The sequence below is a fragment of the Amblyomma mixtum genome, chromosome 7, assembly GCF_055824585.1.
Source record: "Amblyomma mixtum isolate Tamu chromosome 7, ASM5582458v1, whole genome shotgun sequence".
In the NCBI taxonomy this organism is placed as follows: Eukaryota; Metazoa; Arthropoda; class Arachnida; order Ixodida; family Ixodidae; genus Amblyomma; species Amblyomma mixtum.
Genome location: NC_143018.1, coordinates 25456833 through 25475948, shown reverse-complemented (window position 1 = coordinate 25475948; position 19116 = coordinate 25456833). Strand labels below are relative to the sequence as shown.

Here is a 19116-nt window from a genome sequence, read left to right as displayed (position 1 = left end):
TTGACTGCATATATATGGCTGTCATTTTGTTTGTACAGAGTTTACATTGAATTCTAGTTGACTAATGTTTAGAAAGTAGTCTAATATACTTGTTAAGGCAGCTACTGCCTTTGTCAGCTCTTCTTTGGAGCAGATGTCAAAAGCAATTTTTTACTAGTATAATCAATTTTCAGTGTGTGCAATTTTTAGCTGCTGTGACTATCTGTTAGTCTATTTTCCGCTTTAAACTATGTTTATACTTTGTAATCGAGTTGGACAAAAATATGCACAATTTATGTCTTTATTGCTATATATAGTATGTGAACTAACCCTCGCTGATGCGTGCATACTTGTATGTTGACAGCTTACTAGGTATGATGCAGTGCCTATGTGTACAGAAAAAATACATTGTACAGTTTGAAACATGCTTGTTTCTTTCTTGTCATGGACTTCTTTTTTTCTGAAATATACATATTCCTCGGAAATATATGTCTGACCTCAAGAAGTTGTTTGGCAAGTCATATATGTGATGTGTGTTGGTAAATACCTACATATATATAAATATATATACTCAACAAATATATTTTGTTTTACGGTATTATGTTTTCACAAATAAAGCTTACAGCTCTATCTCTGTAGGCATGGATTCAGCCTGCTGGTGTGGTAGACTTGATTCTTGCCACTACTGTCTGCATGTAGAAATGCATGGTTATGTGCCAGTCCATCGGGATATTAAGGCTTTCGTGGTTTTTGTGTCAAAAGTGCATGGCTTTGGACACGAAAATCGCGGTATAGTTTTCCAGCATTTTCCAGCGGTTTTTCTATAAACCGTGGTTCCCACTCGGCAAACGTTAGCAGTAACTTCGCAACGTGCTGTCCAAACCTCACTTGACTCCGCGGTCTAACACGAGTACGTTTCCTGTTTAATGTAAGCACAAAGGCCCCTCCTAGCGCGAACGCGACGTGTTTTGTGATGTCGGTACGCAAGCTCAACAACGCATGTATAACAAAGCATATGGAGGAAGTGAAGCATTTCCTTTAAGCGTCCCGACAACATTGAAAAGCGGCTGTGTTCGCATTGCTCCTGAAAGCATAGCAATGAACTTTGCTGACAGGAGCCCACGGTCACAGCTCGCAGAAAGCGGGCAGGGCTGATGCAGCAGCAGCAGGGGAAGGGGGAACTCATGCAGAGACAGAGGGAGGGCGCTTATGGGCGAGGGGCTTTTCTCGCGAAGCTGCTGATCGTGGTTCGGGCGTGGGCGGCTGAACGTGGGGGCTGGGGGCCGCGAAAGGGCAACCGCACACAAGGCTCGACAGAGGCGCGTACAGGAGGAGGGAGAGAGAAACGGCGCCGGCCCATCTCAGACCACACGGCGCCTAACGGCACTCGCCCCGAGCAGCCGCTGCCCCTTCACCCTCTAAAACAGCGACGACAAACTCCTCGAAACTCGCGCCACCCCCTACTCTCTCCTCCCTCTCTTCATCCTACGGCTGCTGCTTTTTAGTTTTGGCTTTTCTTGCCTCAAACCCCGCGCCGCCGCCACCGCCGTCGCCGCTGCCGTGCTCCCCCAGTCATAGACGCAACAAGTCACAACTTCACAACCGTACACGCCGGCCGTACTTTTCGGACCTGTAACTACAGCGCGCGGTACACCCGCGTCGAAAAAGTGAGCCGCTCGGTGCACAGGCAAAAAAAGTTTTCGCCTGGCGAGCCGCGCGCGGACCACCTTTTGTTCCTCCCAAATGCTCCTTTCTGCGGTGAGTGCAAAAGTTTTTCTCCCTCTCTCTCTCTCTTTCCTTCCCCCAACCAGAATCCTCAAAAAGCGTACGGCGGCAGCTGTGCGCTCTTTGAACCTGTCAACACACCGCGCTGACAAATTGCAGCGCCGCGCGACTGCAGATATGCGTGCTTGCGTCGGATACATACCGTTTTACGCGGGATAAGGAGCGTGGAAATGCTGTACTTCATCCGTTGCTCCTCTGAAAGCAACAGCCGGGCGCGCGGCTCGGCGTAGTGAGAACATGCTGTATGTGCCGAAATAGGACTGATGAAGACTGTTATGCGAGTGCTGCTAATTTGCTGTAGAAAAGAAACGAATGCTTCTTGCCTGATTTTGCTCAGTGTGCACCGCCGAGCGCATGTTTCGCCTTCGGCACGCTATCTAACGTCATCAGAATCACAGGTGCATGACGCGCAACAGCTTCCAGTTGCTTCAGGAAGCAGGCATTAATTTCGTTGAGACAGAACCATGACCGAACTACGAACTTCTCAGTGCACGGCCTTTCCTTAACGAGCTTAAAGCGAATTACAACCGCAGCGAATTGCTCTCAGTCCACGGACAGTTATGGTTATACGCGCACTTAACCGTGTTGCTCAAGCGCGCGATGAGCAAACCGCGATCCGCGCGGGTGCAAGAACAGGGAGGCCGCGAAGGAAACGAAAAAAGAAAGAGCATAGAACAGACCCACATAGAGGAGAACCGGTGCGAAGAAACAGAAAAGAGGGGAGCAGAACCGAGCCATCCCGGTACTCCCACTCGTCTCCAACTGGCCAACTTTCGTCTCCTATATATGGAGAGTTCGCCCCCACGGAATGGGCGCGTCCGAGCCGTGCTTGCTCGCAGTCCGTTCCGATTTCGGCACGTCCGGTCGGCGACGTCGCTGGTGGTGCAGGCTGTGAATGGGATACATATCGCGCGGAGCGACCAGCTGATAACGGCGGCGGCCGGCTCGCCTCAACTGACTGCATGCGGACGCAAGAGCCCCTCCCGAGAAACACGAGCGAAAAGGCAACTGTCGCGCCTTTTTCCTGCACTTGGTGAGCTGTGAATTATAGTTCGAAACTTCATCTGGCACACTAATGAACAAACTCGATCAGCACGTGTGCACAATTCGTGCTTGACGAATTACTGTGTGGCGCTAAAATCAAGTTGTGCTCCGCCAGCGTCACCCCGCTTTCATGTCTTGAGAATATGCGCTAGAAAAATTGTCGGGCTGTTCTGTCTTCATGTAGAGGTCGTGGGTTCGGTATCCTATCATTTATATACCACATAGTGGAGAAACGAAGGATGCTTTGAGCTTTAGCGGGGATCGTCGAGCTGTCAGCGGCGTGCAATGAATAGCACGCCTAAATGTCGTGGGAACGTCGAAAAGTTGCATCGCCCACCAAGCTTACCGCTGATTAATCATCATACCCGGTCTGGTCAGTTTCGCGCAAGCCGGAATGGGCATCGGACGTTGATTCCATAGGAATTAGCAGTTCATGAAACCACAAACCGGCAGTGTACGTTTTACAACCACAACCGCGTGGCAACGAAGTTTTTCATTCCATTCGGCTTGCCACTACGTCATGTAGGGACACATGACCCGGTCTTCAACTTTGCTAGTCTCAGGCGGAGTACGGCTTCGTTCTTGTAGACGTACGAGATAAAAAAGCCGACGCGGCATCCTTGCCGCTTTGCGCCCTGTGTACGCCGAAGCCCCCGACTTCAGATATCGCCGGAATCGCGTTATCTTACGCTGTAGGCACTGTAGAAGGCAGAGGGGTCTTTAGTCATCGCAGTTACGCGATTGCCGCGCGTGGAATGTATCCTCGAGACTCTTGAGAGATCTTATATAACTTCAAGACATCGCTACTGAATACTGGTGCGACGGCGACGTCGTAGTGGCAATGACTCCTTCGGTAGATTATGACGGCGTTATCAAGCTCGGCTGAAGCGCTCACCGTACCGGCGCTTCCGTTGCGCCTTTCTCTCCCTTCTAAACCTCCTTACCAAGAGCCTGCTTTTTTTTCTCTGTGCGTTTGTTTCACAGCTCAGCAGCGTGCGCGTATCCATTACGCGCTCGGGTAACCCAACCCCTGTGGGTAAAAACTGAACAGCCTTGAGAGTTGCACGCCGTTAGCGTGCGCCCGAGCCGCGCGCCGCCTCGTCTCGCTCATTTTGTCACTCACTTTGCCGTCCAGCTGCCTCTGTACTCGGTCATCATTTTTCACATGCATCTGCCGCCAGGCTTCTGGTAGAATGGAGACCCACTCTGTGAGGACCCTGTGAAGCCAGTGTGAACACACAAAGAAGCGCAGAAAGGCGGCAAGTCTCCGGTGCAACTATAGACTTAATTCACCTACTTCTGCAGGAACAGTGACGCAGAATGTCATCCCACAAGCTGTCTTGGTTGACGGCATCATCAAGGCAGTACATACAACTTCTCACCATCGCCTCATTGCTGATCATCGCATCATGTGCAGGTAGGTGTCCATGCAGACCTTGTCACTCCTTATGGATTTTTTCTGTTAGCTCAAGCCTGTGCGCTGATAGTGTGAAACAGGTTTATTTCATGTTAAAAGTGTTGTTTGAAAGATATTAATTTGACATTTTTACTTCCCTGCAGTTCACAGCAAACTGTGATTGGCATTGGAAAATGTCATGAAAATGTTGATCTATTATTACTACAGCAAGTGTGGCCTTGAAAGGAAGTATTTGTTGAATTATTATTGCTCGCTGATATGATGCAAAATCTGTGGGTTTTAAAACAAAGTGAATTACTTTCTACTTTGAAGCAAGGCAGAAGGTTCTCTATAGTATATGTGAAAAGATGAGTTGGCTCCTTTTTTCATTTAAGTTCCTATGGAATGTCAACCATGTTTCCTAAGGCCTTGAATGATTTCGTGTTCATCCACAAGTGCTGTGGCCAAGTTGCAAATGCATGAGATCATGGAAAAATGTTGCCACCTCACAAACAGTTTTATGCTCTATTTGTTCTTCATCCGGTTGTTTCATCTTTCAGCGCATGATACTATTTTTGTAGTACACAGCTATTTTTATACACTACACAGGATCAGTTAATTCATAAATTGATATAGTATTCATTAGACAGCAGCTGACTATAATATGCATGATGGATGATGATGGTTAATAAAAGTAGTGTTCTTAAGTAGGACACAACTTGAAAAAACAGCAGTTGCTAACTATATGGGCCCCAGTGTCCTGCATTATTCCGCTGGCCAATCGCAACAGTAAATGAGATCAGCTTTTTAATGTTTGACTGCATCAAACAGTTCACATATCAAAATTCTAGAGCTCATAATTTTTTTTCTTGTGATAAGCTTGTTGTTTAGGTAACAAGAAACGTTTAAGCAGCGGACTACTTTTTCATCGTGGAAGAATTCTGTGCGCGGAGGCTGAATGTGGGCGGAGCTTCACTGCAGACTTAAGTTGTATCCGTCTTTTTTTATAGCTGAATCATATTCGAGACTATAGTGATATCAAAAACTGCAGTGTTTAGCAAAAAGAAAAAAGAAATCAGGTGCTTGTGTGTTCTTTATTAGGTATAAACAGGAGCTTTTGTGGCATCTATAAAGGTGTGATTTTGTCAAAACCATGCACATGAACATTCTTTGTTAACATTACTGAGAACCTCTAAAAATGTCACATTGGTGCAAAAAAAAAAAAAAATGCTGTCTTCAAAAATGGAATTTAATGCATCAGAGCATCAGTTACTCAAATTTTTGCAAAAGCAACAGGTTGTGCATGTGTTGCAGTTTACAAACTGAGGTTTGTTTTATGCGTAGCTTTTGTTTTCGACCTTTCAGCTTTATTGTTTAGAAATTCGGTAATGAACTGGGACTGCTAATTCCAAAAGGATCGTAGCACTACCTTGAAAATGCCACATTGTTTGAAAATGTACCTTTCTAAGAATCTTGGCTCCAACATGTGTTGCCTTCCAATGCAGAGTAACATCTCCCTTCAACACTAAAAACAGGAACTGCAGTTTTAATGCTGCCTTTTTGAACATTGTTAGAGCGTTGTTTGTTGAGTATTCTTGCCAACGCTAAATAAGGGAAACAACTTGAATTGTTCAGGAACAAAGCAATCTGATCTGTTTAGTATAAATGTGAGTCATGTTGTAACTCCAGTTGCTCAAAGTTGTGCGTGCACAAGCAAAACAATACAGGGTCCATACGCTTTCCACGCAGTGGCACTCTCTCCTCCCAACAAGCTTATCGAGGTCAGAGACTTTATGTACTAGGAAAACGATAGGCCAGCTGTGGGCTGGAGCTAGACCGGGGTAGAACAACGCATGCATATCGCTCACAATGGAGAGAGCGCTGCTTGTTTCAGCTTGCGTCAACCTTCTGCTTTTCCCAGACCACCGTCGCGGCCTTCTCGCGTAACCCTCTTCCATTTGAGAGGCGCTGTCACGGCTGGCGGGGGGGGAGGGTGTCGTGACAGCGCCTTCTAATGAAGCCTCTAATTGGATCAAATGATGCTTCCTGTGAGGAAGTGGGGCACTTCTGGAAGCGAATTGATAGCGGCAAGGGCACCATCTAGGTCGCGCTTCCCCCTTCCTCGTGGATGACGAATGCGTTGTGCGCAGCACATACCAGGCTAGCTGGCGTAAGCAGCCCAGCGAAATCCCCTCCCTTTTACGTCATCCTCTCTTTGTTTGCATTGCTTCATATTGGAAAACTGGCCTAAAAGAGTGGAACGAAAAGTTTCAAAGGCGAAAGATGGAATTGAAGTTGTTAAGGAAGTTCAAGGCTGAGAACTTGGAGCTCTTCTCATCTTCGAGTCAAAGCTCGACCGTGTGACACTGACCGAATTCATAACGGCAGCCCCTGTTAGCACTGGTTAATTTTTGTTAATGAGTTAATTAAAAAACAGGCATAGTAAAGTGACTTAGACACAGATTGTCGAGTGAAAAGAAAAGATGATTAATGAACTCCCAACTTGTGAGCAACAACAGAGTCAACAGTAATGAAAGAACAGTCACAGAAATAAAAAAAGAAAAAGATGAATTTTTTTTCAGTTTCTGTGTCTCTCGGTGACTGTCACTCATCATTGTGCATATTTTCCAGGGAAGCAGTTAAAAAAAGTAGTCTTTTAGCTGAACGAGGTCAGGAGTATTGCTGATGGATGTCACGTCTTTCTCAAACGTCTCCCCTAGTTAGCGCACATCTGCGGCGCCCCTTCTGGGCTGTAACTTGACCCAGTCTGGTTCTGTGCCGACGGCGAATCTTCAGACACTTCTTTCTTTCGCCTCCTTTCTTTTATTTTTTTATCCTGCAACACCAGCGCACTTTTAATCGCGATAGTTTAGGGTTTCGTCGCTGCTGCGCTACGTACTCCAGGGCGCTGACAACGCGCTCTTTTCTTTAGATATTTTTTTACTCTACACTTCTTTATTTTATCTGAGTGCAGGCTTTTACGTAGACACGTGGGCATGTTGCAAGAGCAACAGTTGGAAACTATGTGCAACCGTGACCTTGTCGCGTTTCAAGTCGTGGGGTCATTTCATTTTAGCCTCTCTATGAGGCTGAAAAATTGTGCCATTTTTGTCGTGAGCATATATCTTCCAAATTAGATGCAGCAAGGGTGACCAAGAACTTTTACAACAATAGTCGCATGGGGATCTTTCCCCAGGGGAGATGGCGCCACTGTCATTGTAGAATGAAGTATGAAGACTCTCATATTCACTGATAATAATACACTGATGAGCCATTGGTGATATTATCTGTGAGGAGGCAGTTTTAAGAATGGGTGATGTGTGATCATGCATATAGATGTGTCTGTCCCATGCTGTCTTTGGCATGGATGCTTTTTCATTGGGTAACAAAAGATGAAAAGGGGGGGGTTTATCGCTCTTGCTTTTGCACGTTGTAAAAGGGTGGAAACTAAAAATTTTTCATATTTAGCCTACTTGCCTAACTTTCATGGGGAGGTAATGACGAGCTTTTCAAGAAATTGAGAGTCATTTTGTTCGGAACACATATTAGGCTGCTGATACTCAGCAGGCACGTTCCAAAAGCTTAAAAGACACAAGAATATCACTGAAAACGTGCATTGTGCTCTTGTACATTTATTGTGCTAGCACTTGAGAACGCCCCGTCGACGTTACTAGCTGCTCATTGTGATCTATTTTGTTTTTGTTTTTTTTCCAGAGAGGACAAGGCCTGAAAACCGCCACTCACATTACTCTCGACAGAACACAGGTATGAGAAGGCACTTTTGAAGTCACTTTTTGTTTGTTCTTAAAAAGCCAAAAAATGCCACGCATTCCGGACTTCAAAGCTGCACTAAAGAGGAATCTGAAATTGTCTTTTTACCATGGGAACTCGATGAACACTCTCCGAGCATTCTTAGAAACTTCGAATTATTGTTCTGTGTGGCAGATTTTCCTATTAAATTGAATTAAAGTCCCGGCTCCCGCCGTTTTTTTAACTCACCTTCGAAAAAAGGAGGAGTCAGCCAACGCATGGAGTTCCTTTTAGCCAGTCGAGTGGCGGCTCCGCTTTCACTTTTATTTAGTTTTTTTAGGTTTTCGTAATTAAATAGTTTCAGTCGCAGACTACATGGCGGCAAATTAGGCCCACGGAAATAAAAATACGCACGGACTGTTTGCTTTCGCCGATCGCTACGTACCACTCCGCTGATGGCAGAACGGAAAGCCGGCTGGCTGAAAGGAACCCCATGCGTTGGCTGGCTCCTCCTTTTTTTGTGGGTGTGTTAAAAAAAAAAGGCGAGAGCCAGAGTGTTTAGTTCGATTTAATACAGAAATCGGGTGCACAGGACAATAACCCAGAGTTAGAATGCTCAGAGCATGCAGATCGAGTTCCCGTAGTAAAAAGACGAGCCGAGAAACGTCTTTAGTGCACCTTTAAGAAAGGTAAACTCATGTAACCCCAAGTATTGTAAAAAAAAAGACTGCAAATAAATAAAAACTGGCATTCTGAAGGTTCTTGCCTTCTCATTCTGCATGTAACACTTAAATTTTAGAAAAAATGGTTTCAGTTGTGTCTTTGAGCTATTGTAAAATGTTGTAAAATGTAAAAGTTCAGCTTGAATATCTCAGTGTTTGCAGTTTGCTCATAATGTGATGTTCACATTGCAAGTAACCATTACCAAGCATGCTGTATGCATAACACATTTTTATAATATGTGCTTAGCTGTGTAGTGGCTACTTCACGTAAATGCTCAGCTACTTGGTGCGGGCTCAACATAAGGTGGTGGGCCATACATTCTTCGTGTTCAGTAACATTATATTAGGCTCTGGCATTGGCATAATACTTCATTGAAGTCACCTTGCTGGTACACGGATTCTGCATACCTCAGTAAGCACCGACTTTGGTGTCTTTTACTGTGCTTGAAAATGTTGCTCACAGTTAAGCCGAGTAGCTCAATTTAGTGCCATCTTTGCTTTTGTAGCTGTAAAATGCGCGTGCCATTAAAGTTCCTGAAGTGCATAAATTTGTAAGTAATTTTCAATATAATACTGTAAAGTCATGACTGGTATGCTTGCCTGACTTGGAATGTCATGCAATATCACTTTATGGCTGTGCTTGCAGAAGTTTTAAGGGCATTGTGCTTAGCTGTCCAGCCTCCCAGTCAAAAATTACTGATTGGAATATAATCGGTTCCACTTGGTTTCCAGTTAGTCCCGGTTGTGCTTCTGGAAATTTCGATCGGTCATTTATTACTGGGCTGGTTCTAAGATATTTACCAAGTACTATAAGCTTTACTGTGGTATGCAGTCCTCACATGGCATATACATATTTTGCTCCTTTTGCACTGTTCTGTTGGTGACAAATGCTTTTGCTCACTTTTGTCAAGATGCTGGGCGGCGGCTTCTGGGTTAATATTTCTCTATGAGTGCCTCTGTACTTTCATCTGGTGTTGGGGAAACTTTGTTTCTGCCTATCTCGATATATTCACAAACCAGCTACTGACCTCATCTGCACCACTGCACACAGCACTGTAACTCATTTCGTCGACAACAGTCTTCTGGTGTAGGGAGCTTGACACGCGGCTTGCGATCACTTGTCTCACCGGCGCATTCAAGGCAAGTTCATCATGGCTGACCTCTGACCCTTAACATTAACACAGCTTCATTTGAAGTCTTGTTAATCTTCAAAACTCTGCTCCTGCTGCGACAGAATCGGACGACGATGACAGCGTTCAGCAGCAAAGAGTTGTGGAGGACGCACTAGATTGGGCTCGCTCTTCAAGGCAGCACCGTGTTGAAGCAGGCACAGGCGGCGCAGCCAGGCACACCTCTGAGGTTGAAGTGCAGAGGGTGTTTGAGGAAGAGAAACCAGGCTCGCACAATTTCACTGCACACCGATACCGGCAGACACCTGAGGAATCTGAAGAAGAGGACTCTGATCGCCAGGCGACAAACTACACCCGGCGGATATACTCTGTTTCTGCGTCGGGTGCCAGGGGACATCTCAGCAGGACAGATTCAGGCACAAGGCAATCTCCAGATGATGAGCGGTTGACTGGTCGCCGGGGCTCGACGCACACTGACCGGTGGTCCACCACCAGAACGAGCACCGAGAAACCGGATGACAGGGATTCTGGCAGCAGGTCCACATACCTCAGGCGCTATGAGTCGACATCAGCACGGCACCGATGGTCAAGCCGTGGTGGTACCGAGGATGATACGAGCACATCACTGCACTCAAGGCGCTATGGCTCCAGAGACTATGCGGCTAGCGGGTCGCACTGGTCATCAACTACTGAACGACCGGGGCATGAGAGTAGCACTTCAATGTATGAAGGTCGGCAGGGATCATATGACAGGTCATCCTCTCAGCACCGTTGGTCTAGTCGCTACAGTACCGAAAGACCTGACCGTCCCATCTATACACACCGGTCGTCTGTGGACCATTCCTCTGCCAGCAGACATGCGTGGTCGACCCACACATCCACTGAAAGATCAAGTTGGTCAACTAGCGAGGCAACGACCACTGATGTCCCAGAAGAGGAAAAGCGTGGGTCCACTTACGTCCGGCAGCAGTACCACTCTATTACAGCGGGTAGACATCCTGGGACCACCGATCGTGCAGTGACGTCTCCTGAAGCTTCGCACTTGGGAGCAAGCGGCCAACATCGAGTTGAAGGAGCAGGCTATGGTAGAGAGAGCGATCGTGATGAGTCAAGAAGATGGACGTCACACAGAGTGACAAGTGCTGAAGACACGACGATTCGAGGGCAGGAAGAAAGACGGTTGAGCTGGCACGGAGGCTACACGGCACGTTTTGGAGAACATGGGAACACAACTCGGCGTGTGGATGTTGGATCGCGAACCCGCTTTGAGCCCACTGTCATTGGACCCCCCAGGCGAGGTGAATATGACGGAAGCTCGGTTGATCAAAGGCATCGTGTGACAACCTGGCGCAATACCAGCATTTCTCAGGGAGAGCCTACCCGGTGGTCGGAGGACACGCAGCGGCGGTACGGTGGCCGTGATGACCTCAGGAAAGAGCATGGTGGAGACACTACCTACACGAGAACGACGTACACACGACGCATCAATGGAACCATTTATTACGGTGCAGGGCAGTCACGCTGGTCATACGGAAGAGAGAATATAACGAGCGGCAGTTCGGTATCATACGGATCTAGTCGTGCCAGTGGTACGTATGGAGGCTTCGACAGCCAAACTGAACCACCATATGTTCGACCTCGACCTACGGAGACGCACATAGTGACTGAAGGTGTGGATATCCTTGAAGAGGAGAGACATCCACTGACTGGTAAAATAAAACCTTTGAGAAGTTGGGATTGCACTAACTGGGTGGAAGGTTTAACCCATAGTTACATGAAGAACACGTCAACTAACACACTACTTCATTTGTTGTTAGACAGCAATGTCCTTGTAAAATGATTTTGGAATAGCAGATTCTTAAAGCGAATGTGATCATATTTATTACATAGTGCCATGACCTGGCATAATCTCATGACCTTTGCTGTTGAGTCACAGGAAGTCACCTTGCTTTGATAGCGTTTGAAAGAAATGGGCATTACAACACCTGTTCTGGTACGTGACTGTGCTTTGTTGTTGCTTGTGCTACCTTCTGTTCATTATGGAGTAGCTTTCATAGTCATGCTCCAGCAAATCCCCATATTTGCACATACATTGAAAGCAAGAAAAGGAATTCAGTTTAGTATGCACGATTCAGGCCAGACTTTATGCCATACCAGCTTTATAAATTTTCATATTATTACGAAGGGTAAAAAGTGGTAGATTTAAGAGTATTTTTTTTCTTAAATTTAATGCTAAAGCAGGACTGTTAGCGTTGAAATTAAAATAATTCTAAGCGATGTGATATATTTTACTTAGGTATTTGATTACAATTAACAGCACTTTAGACTGAATTGAATGCAAGCTGACACAATATGATTATATGCCATATCAGAAAATTTGCATTGTGTTTTCCTACTGAGCTAAGCTGATGCTCAGTTATGTGTGACATAGTACAAAAAAGGCCACCATTTGTACATAGTTGCCTGCAGAGAATTCTTCATTTATGCCGAAGTTGAAATTGTGGCTTGGATTATAGGGACTACAAACAGGGCTCCTGAATTTTTCAGTTCATTTTAAAAAAATTTATTGAACTCCTCAGAACTCGTATGTTAGGAAAGGCCATAGTGCCTCTTGTTGCTAATACGGTGCAATACCTGATAAAATACAGAAGCAAAAAAAAGCAGTTGGAGAGTCTTTGTCCCAGCTGCAGAAGGTACTTAGCTTGTTATGGTGCGAGGTTCCACCTTTTCAGCTTTACATCACCTCTGATGCCAGATCAGTGAATGGCTTATTTTTGACAAAAGCAGGCAGGTAATGTGGCAGAAACCTGGTATTATACAAAATGTGCCTGTAGATGTCACTTTCGCGTAATAGTTGAATGCAGACAAACCAATGCTTTGTGAAGAGGAAGCACTTATACCTGTATGCGTTATCGGTGCCGTAGGATGTTTATGTGGGCACTCTGAAAAACGAAAAAAATGTATCCTATATGTCAAAATAGCTAAACAAACTAAGCAGGGCCTAGTAAATTGCGGTCAATACAGTAAGTCATGGAAAGGGAAATGACAGCGGTAAGGTTACAAGACAGGAGGAGAGCATTGCTGAGTAGGTTAAGAGATCATTCATTAGTTAATGATATCCTAGTTGAAATCAGCAAGAGGAAATAGGCACAGGCGGAACATACATTGTGGACTCAGCTGCGGTGGCTCAGTAGTTAGGGCGCTCGGCTACTGAGCCGGAGTTCCCTGATTTGAATCCAGCAGCGGCGGCTGCGTTTCAAAGGAGGCGAAACGCAAAAGGCGCCCATGTGCTGTGCAATGTCAGTGCGCGTTAAAGATCCCCAGGTGGTTGAAATTATTCCTGAGCCCTCCACTGCAGCACCTCTTTCTTCCTTTCTTCCTTCACTCCCTCCTTTATCCCTTCACTTACGGTGCGGTTCGGGTGTCCACGAGAAGCGAGACTGAAAAACCAATTTTCATTTTCTTCACTTCAAAAGATAACTGTCATTTGGGTAAAGTGAGTGGACGCCAAGGGAATGTAAACATAGCAAAGGAAGGAAGGGTGTTAGGTGGGCAAATTGGATTAATATTACAAGTTCATTTGGAGGCATAAGGTGGCTACAGCCGATGTAGGGCGGTATTAATGGGAAATAGATGATTAAGGCTGTTGCCTGTGATGGATGTAACTATACTGATGATGATGTCGATTGAAATTAACTGCACCGTGCAACACAGTGCCAGAAAGCGATGATTTAGCATAAACAAGGATGATATGAGTGCAGGTGCATCTGTGACTAACCATAAATATGTGCAAGTTGTGTTGCTAGGCGAGTTGCTTATGTGCCAAATATGTGCCATTACGTGGGTAGTGACCTCTCTGTTCGATATCTCGCCTGCAGTGCTGACACGAGGCTCCCAGCCACATGCCTGTGAAGAGTCAAGCTGCTATCCAGCAACAGGCAACCTTCTTATAGGCCGGGAGGACAGACTGTCGGCGACATCCACATGTGGCTTGCGCAGTGTTGAGACCTACTGTATTGTCAGCCACCTGAAAGACAGGACCAAGTGCTTCCGATGTGACTCAACGAGGAAAGGGAAGGAGCACCATGGCATTGAGCACATCGTCTCTAGGTGAGCACATACACCCTCGCCTTGTGAACAGAACATACCTTGTTTAGGTCCTTAAGACTAATTCTGCGCAGGCCTTCTTTGCTTTGTACATACAGGGGAGTGAGAAAAGAGTAAGCTTACGCAACCTTTGGAAGTACTGACATGTTGAACATCTTTCTTTGTCGAATGATAAGCAACACAGTTACTGCCTTTGAGATATGGTGAACGCCACAAAGATAGGACTCGAGGTTGGCGGTGATGGGCTCCTTTCAGCAATATTTGTGTGCGAATGCAAACTGCGTAAATGTTATGGGGTTTAAAATTGGGGAGATAAATCTGTTCTCCCCGTTTAACCGCGGCTGACCCAGTTCAAAACCGCGCGGACCCCACCCCGTGGTCGCGTATGCTACCGAGCGCTCACCGACCACGGCGGGCCTTGCTCTGCGGGAACAAAGGAACGACCCACTGGCTGACACAAACAAGGCATTTATTGCTATAACAACAATAACGCCAGCTAGCAACAAAATACACTGAGGAATCGAGGATGTCCGACTCACCAGCACGGTTACGAGCGAACGTTCGCCCACAGTAGGGCAGAGGGAAAACTTCGAGGCCGGACGGGACAGGCTTGGCGGGAGCAAGTTCCGACCAAGAGGCGCCCGTCGACGAAGAGCGAAGCCGCGAGCGAAACGTTCGCTTGCTTCCCGGTCCCAGGGAGAAGAGACCCCGTAGCTTCCCGCGAGCGCGCAGCAAAACGTCATCCGTGGCGCTGGTGTCGCTGCGACGCGAGCGCCCTCCCCTGTTAGTTACAGTAACCCAACTGAGAAGAGTGCGTTGCGGAGGAGCTACCAACCGTGGGGGGTGCAATGCGGGAAAGTGAACGCAGGTGACGAAGGCGTCCCCACAAGGTGACTGTCTGTTTGTATGAGAATCTTCTGCTTCATATGCGCAGATGTTACAGTTATCATTGCTACCATGTTTTATGGTAATGTGTCTGCATTCTCTTCATGGTACTGTAGGAGGGCAACAGGTAGTTGCACCAACTACCAGTATGCCTGTGCAAATTTTCATTGCTAGTGCTGTGTTTTTCTGAGCATCAGTTTGGTGCCTTTATTCTTTCACCAACCTCTTATTATTTGAAGAGCAGTGGTACGTCCACTCAAATATGTAGACTGGTAGTTGAAAGTGCTTGAACTACGAAGGCTGAATGCGGCATTTCTTTTTCACTTCAGGATTGGCAAAAAACGCAAGGCAACATGGTGGCAATCGGAGAACGGGGTGGAAGCGGTGTCAATTCGACTTGACTTGGAAGCAGAATTCCACTTCACTCATCTCATCATCACCTTTAGGACGTTTCGACCGGCCGCCATGCTTATTGAGCGGTCGCACGACAATGGACGCACCTGGAAGGTGAGCAGATCAGTCAGACACTGTGAGGAGTTCATACTGGGCACCTTGAATAGTGACTCACCCAAAGTCACTTATGAATATTTTTGTGCTCTTCCTAATCCCTCACACTTATGTCTACTCACTTGGACTCGCATCCACTCATGTGCACCTATGACCACTCATTCACACTCACATACGAGGGGGTACCCAAAAGAAACCGGACTTATTTTAGTTTGAACTTATTTGTTCACATTTTAAGCACAGACCTTCAATTTCCTTCAAAGTATTCCCCACTTGCAATGATACGCTTGTCGAATCTTTCATTCCATTTTTCAAAACATTGTTTAAATTCATCTTTTGTGATGCTTGACAGTGCTTCCGTCGTTTTTTTCTTCACCTCAGCAACATCAGCAAAACGCTTTCCATTCACCTATTTTTTTCATTCTAGGAAACAAAAAAGTAGCACGGGGCAAGGTCGGGAGAGTATGAGGGTTGAGGAATAGGGGTCATGCCATTTTTGGTCCAAAATTGTCATAGAGACAGGGCTGTGTAAGCAGAGGCATTGCCATGATGGAAAAACCAGTCACCCGACCGCCACAAATCTGGCCGCTTCCACCGCGCACTGTTGCCCAATCTTTTCAAAACATCCAAGTAGAAAGCCTGGCTAACTGTCTGAGCCGGCGCAACAAATTCTCAATGGACGACTCCTCTCACGTCGAAAAAACAAGTCAGCATTGTTTTGAAGTTTGGTTTCACCTGACGAGCTTTCTTGAGGCGAGGTGAATTTGAAGTTTTCCATTGGCATGATTGTTGCTTTGATTCCGGATTCGATTCAGGAACACTTGAGTTGTCCCCATAGCATCGTCCTTGTACGTCTTTCTTAATATTTCAAGAGTTTCCATTCAACTTTTTCCGAGCAAAAATCAGAATTTCACCGGCGCACGCTGTTCACGAAAATCAGCCATTGCAAAAACGACATTCACACAAAACAGTCGTCACTCTAAAACTCTGCCTAAACTAGTCTGACCTCCTTCAACAACGGCACTCGGCTTACTGACTCTGGAATGTTCGTTCTATGCGTTCCTAGTGGCAAAACGCGGCACCACAGAAGCTTTGCCGACCAAAAAATTTAGTCCGGTTTCTTTTGGGTACCCCCTCGTATATGTGTGTGAGTGAGGCAAAGCGAGTGCAGTCATGAGGGAGTGTGCTGACCTATGTTAACATCGTGCGATGGCATCACAAATATTTTAAGCTGCTTGCAGCCAGTGGCACGCTGGCGACATCTGGTGCCTGGAAGTGCAATTGTCCTCATGGAATTGGTGAATCTTTTGTAGGCCCTTTGCTACTTTGGGTTTAAATAACAATGTCATTATTTATTTTAAAGGCATGTAGACTTTTTAAAGTTGACCCAGTGATCCGTTCCACTCTCGCTACCTTAGCAAGCCACTGCGTGGAAAATTTCTATTGTGCACCACCAGGTGGTACCACTGCATGGGCCTCCATCCATTCCTCTTTTTTTTGTGTGATGTTCGGTGATTGTCTGCTATTGCTAGCAGCAATCGGCAGAAGTGTCTATATATTCTTGCTGTGAGATGTGTAGCAACTGCAATTATGGAGCACTGTTACTGCTGTACCTAGCTGAGCTTTTTCCTGGTTATGTGTTTGAGGTTCAGGCAGCAGTAAGGCTTGAGGCTCTGCTTGCACTCCTGAGACCTTTTCTGCCTATTAATATAGATAGCTGTTCTGTGTACTCCTTTTTTTACTTTAATAAAGCGTATCTTTATATTGTTTATGTAGAGAATAATGTCTGCGTTTGTTCTACATGTGCTGTTTTAAAACCCTTGCTGTCGTCGTGTCGAATGCAAAATTTTGCAGTTTTTCTGGTCAAAGCGAGTTTCTGAGTTGTAGGAAAAAGTATCTCACAAATTCCTGCTTAATGTTCTTTTTTCTCTGCTGAGCAATGCCCTCCTTCATGAGGAAGGTGTTTCTTTTCATCTGTAACTTTTCAGTTCTTGTTGTACTCATGTAACTCATGCAATTTTATTTTACTTAGTTTCTTGGTATTCATCCTCAAATTTAGACGCCTCGTAGTTTCTGCTAGCTTTTTCTTAATATATAGAAACCTCACGGTAATGCTGATTTTTTTTTTCATGCTTTGAATATGTGTATTTCTTTTTCTAAGTAACAGCCTTTGCCTCTTGAGGCTTCTGTAAAGGGACTAAAAAAATGACAGTGGTTTAACTCTATTACACCAAATTTTCGAGTGGCAGCTATTTTTGCTCCGACTACAATTTTGCTGTTCCTTATCTCTTGGCTTAACTTGCTACATCCGAGGTCAAAATTTGGGGGTGGGGTGGGCCAATGTTTGGTGGGAGTGGCCCGGGTCAAATTTAGAGGTCACCATCATATTAGGCACATTCAAATGAGCTTGGATGTCGATTTTGGTCAAAATCCAAGAAAGTCAAATTTCGGGGCAGAGGGTGGGCCAAATTTGGAAATGGCCAACGCCAAATTTGAAGGTCACCATCGTATTGGGTATATTGAAATTAGGGTTGATATCGATTTTGGTCCAAATCTGAGAAGATCAAATTTCGGGGGTGGGGGTGAGCCAGATTTGGGGGATGGAATGGGCCAATGTTGGCAATGACTGGGGCCAGATTTTGGGAGAGTATGCTTTGGCATCTGATTTAGAGGCTGGTGCTGTGAGATTTTGCCAAGTCTGAAGGTCACTTCAATGTCAAATCTACATACCGACTGAAACTCGAGTTTCTGCTTTAAATAGAGCTATCGCTGTAAAAGGATATGATCAACGCAAATCAAAGACATGATCAATGTGCCCAATCTGACTTGCAGGTGTACCAATACTTTGCATATGACTGTGCCGACGCCTTCCCTGGCGTGCCGATCGGGTCACGGCGAAACATCACCGACGTAACCTGCGAGTCCCAGTACTCGGGCGTTGAGCCCTCGACCAATGGCGAGGTCATCTTCCGTGTGCTTCCGCCGAACATTGACATCGGCAACCCGCACAGCCCGGACGTGCAAAACCTGCTCAAGATGACCAACCTGCGCATCAACTTCACTCGTCTGCACACTCTTGGCGATAACCTGCTGGACTCGCGACGTGAAATCAAGCAGAAGTACTACTATGCCGTATATGACATGGTTGTTCGAGGCTCATGCTCCTGCTATGGCCATGCCAGCCGCTGTATACCAGAAGAAGGCGAGTCTTATACACAGTCACCAAGTGACATGGTAAGTACTGTTTTGTGGTATGATGTTTTGCTCCTCTAGTTTTCACAACAATAGCCATGAAAGATACTTTTCCGGTGTAATGTGGCTGTTGTTGACATTGTGTCCTAGTCAGCCCTGAATTTAAACTGCCATTTCATGTAGCTCTATTCAGATCCAGGAGTGCTGTAGAGCATTTTAATTTTGGCTGATAGACGTAGCTGCCATGAAAGTGTTGGGTTTTAAATGCAAATGTCTTTTGCACTTGACCGAGCAAGTTTAAAGTGCGTGCACTGATGAAAAAAATCTAAAAGGCAGTCTCATTGTGAAAGGATTGGTATAATATCATCGATTAGACATTGTTACAAAACCTGTGTAATTATAGCCCTAGGCCAAGTGAAACTAGATTGAGCCTAAGGACACACACAATGCGATGTACAGTGTTAAAGTAATGGTATTGACAGCGGCTGGTTTAAAGACTTGTATCTTTCTCTTTGCTTTCTTTCATGTGTTGTCCAGTTTTCTTAGCACAAGGCGAGTGGTTCTGTATTTGCTTGTGTGGCCTTGTGTTTTATTTGGCGGCACACTTAAATTCGTGCTC

General features: G+C 45.8%; 1 protein-coding gene across 1 annotated transcript in view; it reads left to right on the top strand.

Annotated features, from left to right (window-relative positions):
• The first annotated feature begins 2584 nt into the window (after nt 1-2584).
• The window catches only part of LanB1 (laminin subunit beta-1), a 51174-nt gene continuing 34642 nt past the window's right edge, over nt 2585-19116 (top strand). The window contains 7 exon segments of the mRNA XM_089552055.1: nt 2585-2797; nt 4114-4225; nt 7919-7969; nt 9911-11515; nt 13685-13916; nt 15128-15305; nt 18138-18539. Coding sequence (XP_089408181.1) covers nt 4129-4225; nt 7919-7969; nt 9911-11515; nt 13685-13916; nt 15128-15305; nt 18138-18539 — 2565 coding nt within the window. The 5' untranslated portion in view covers nt 2585-2797; nt 4114-4128.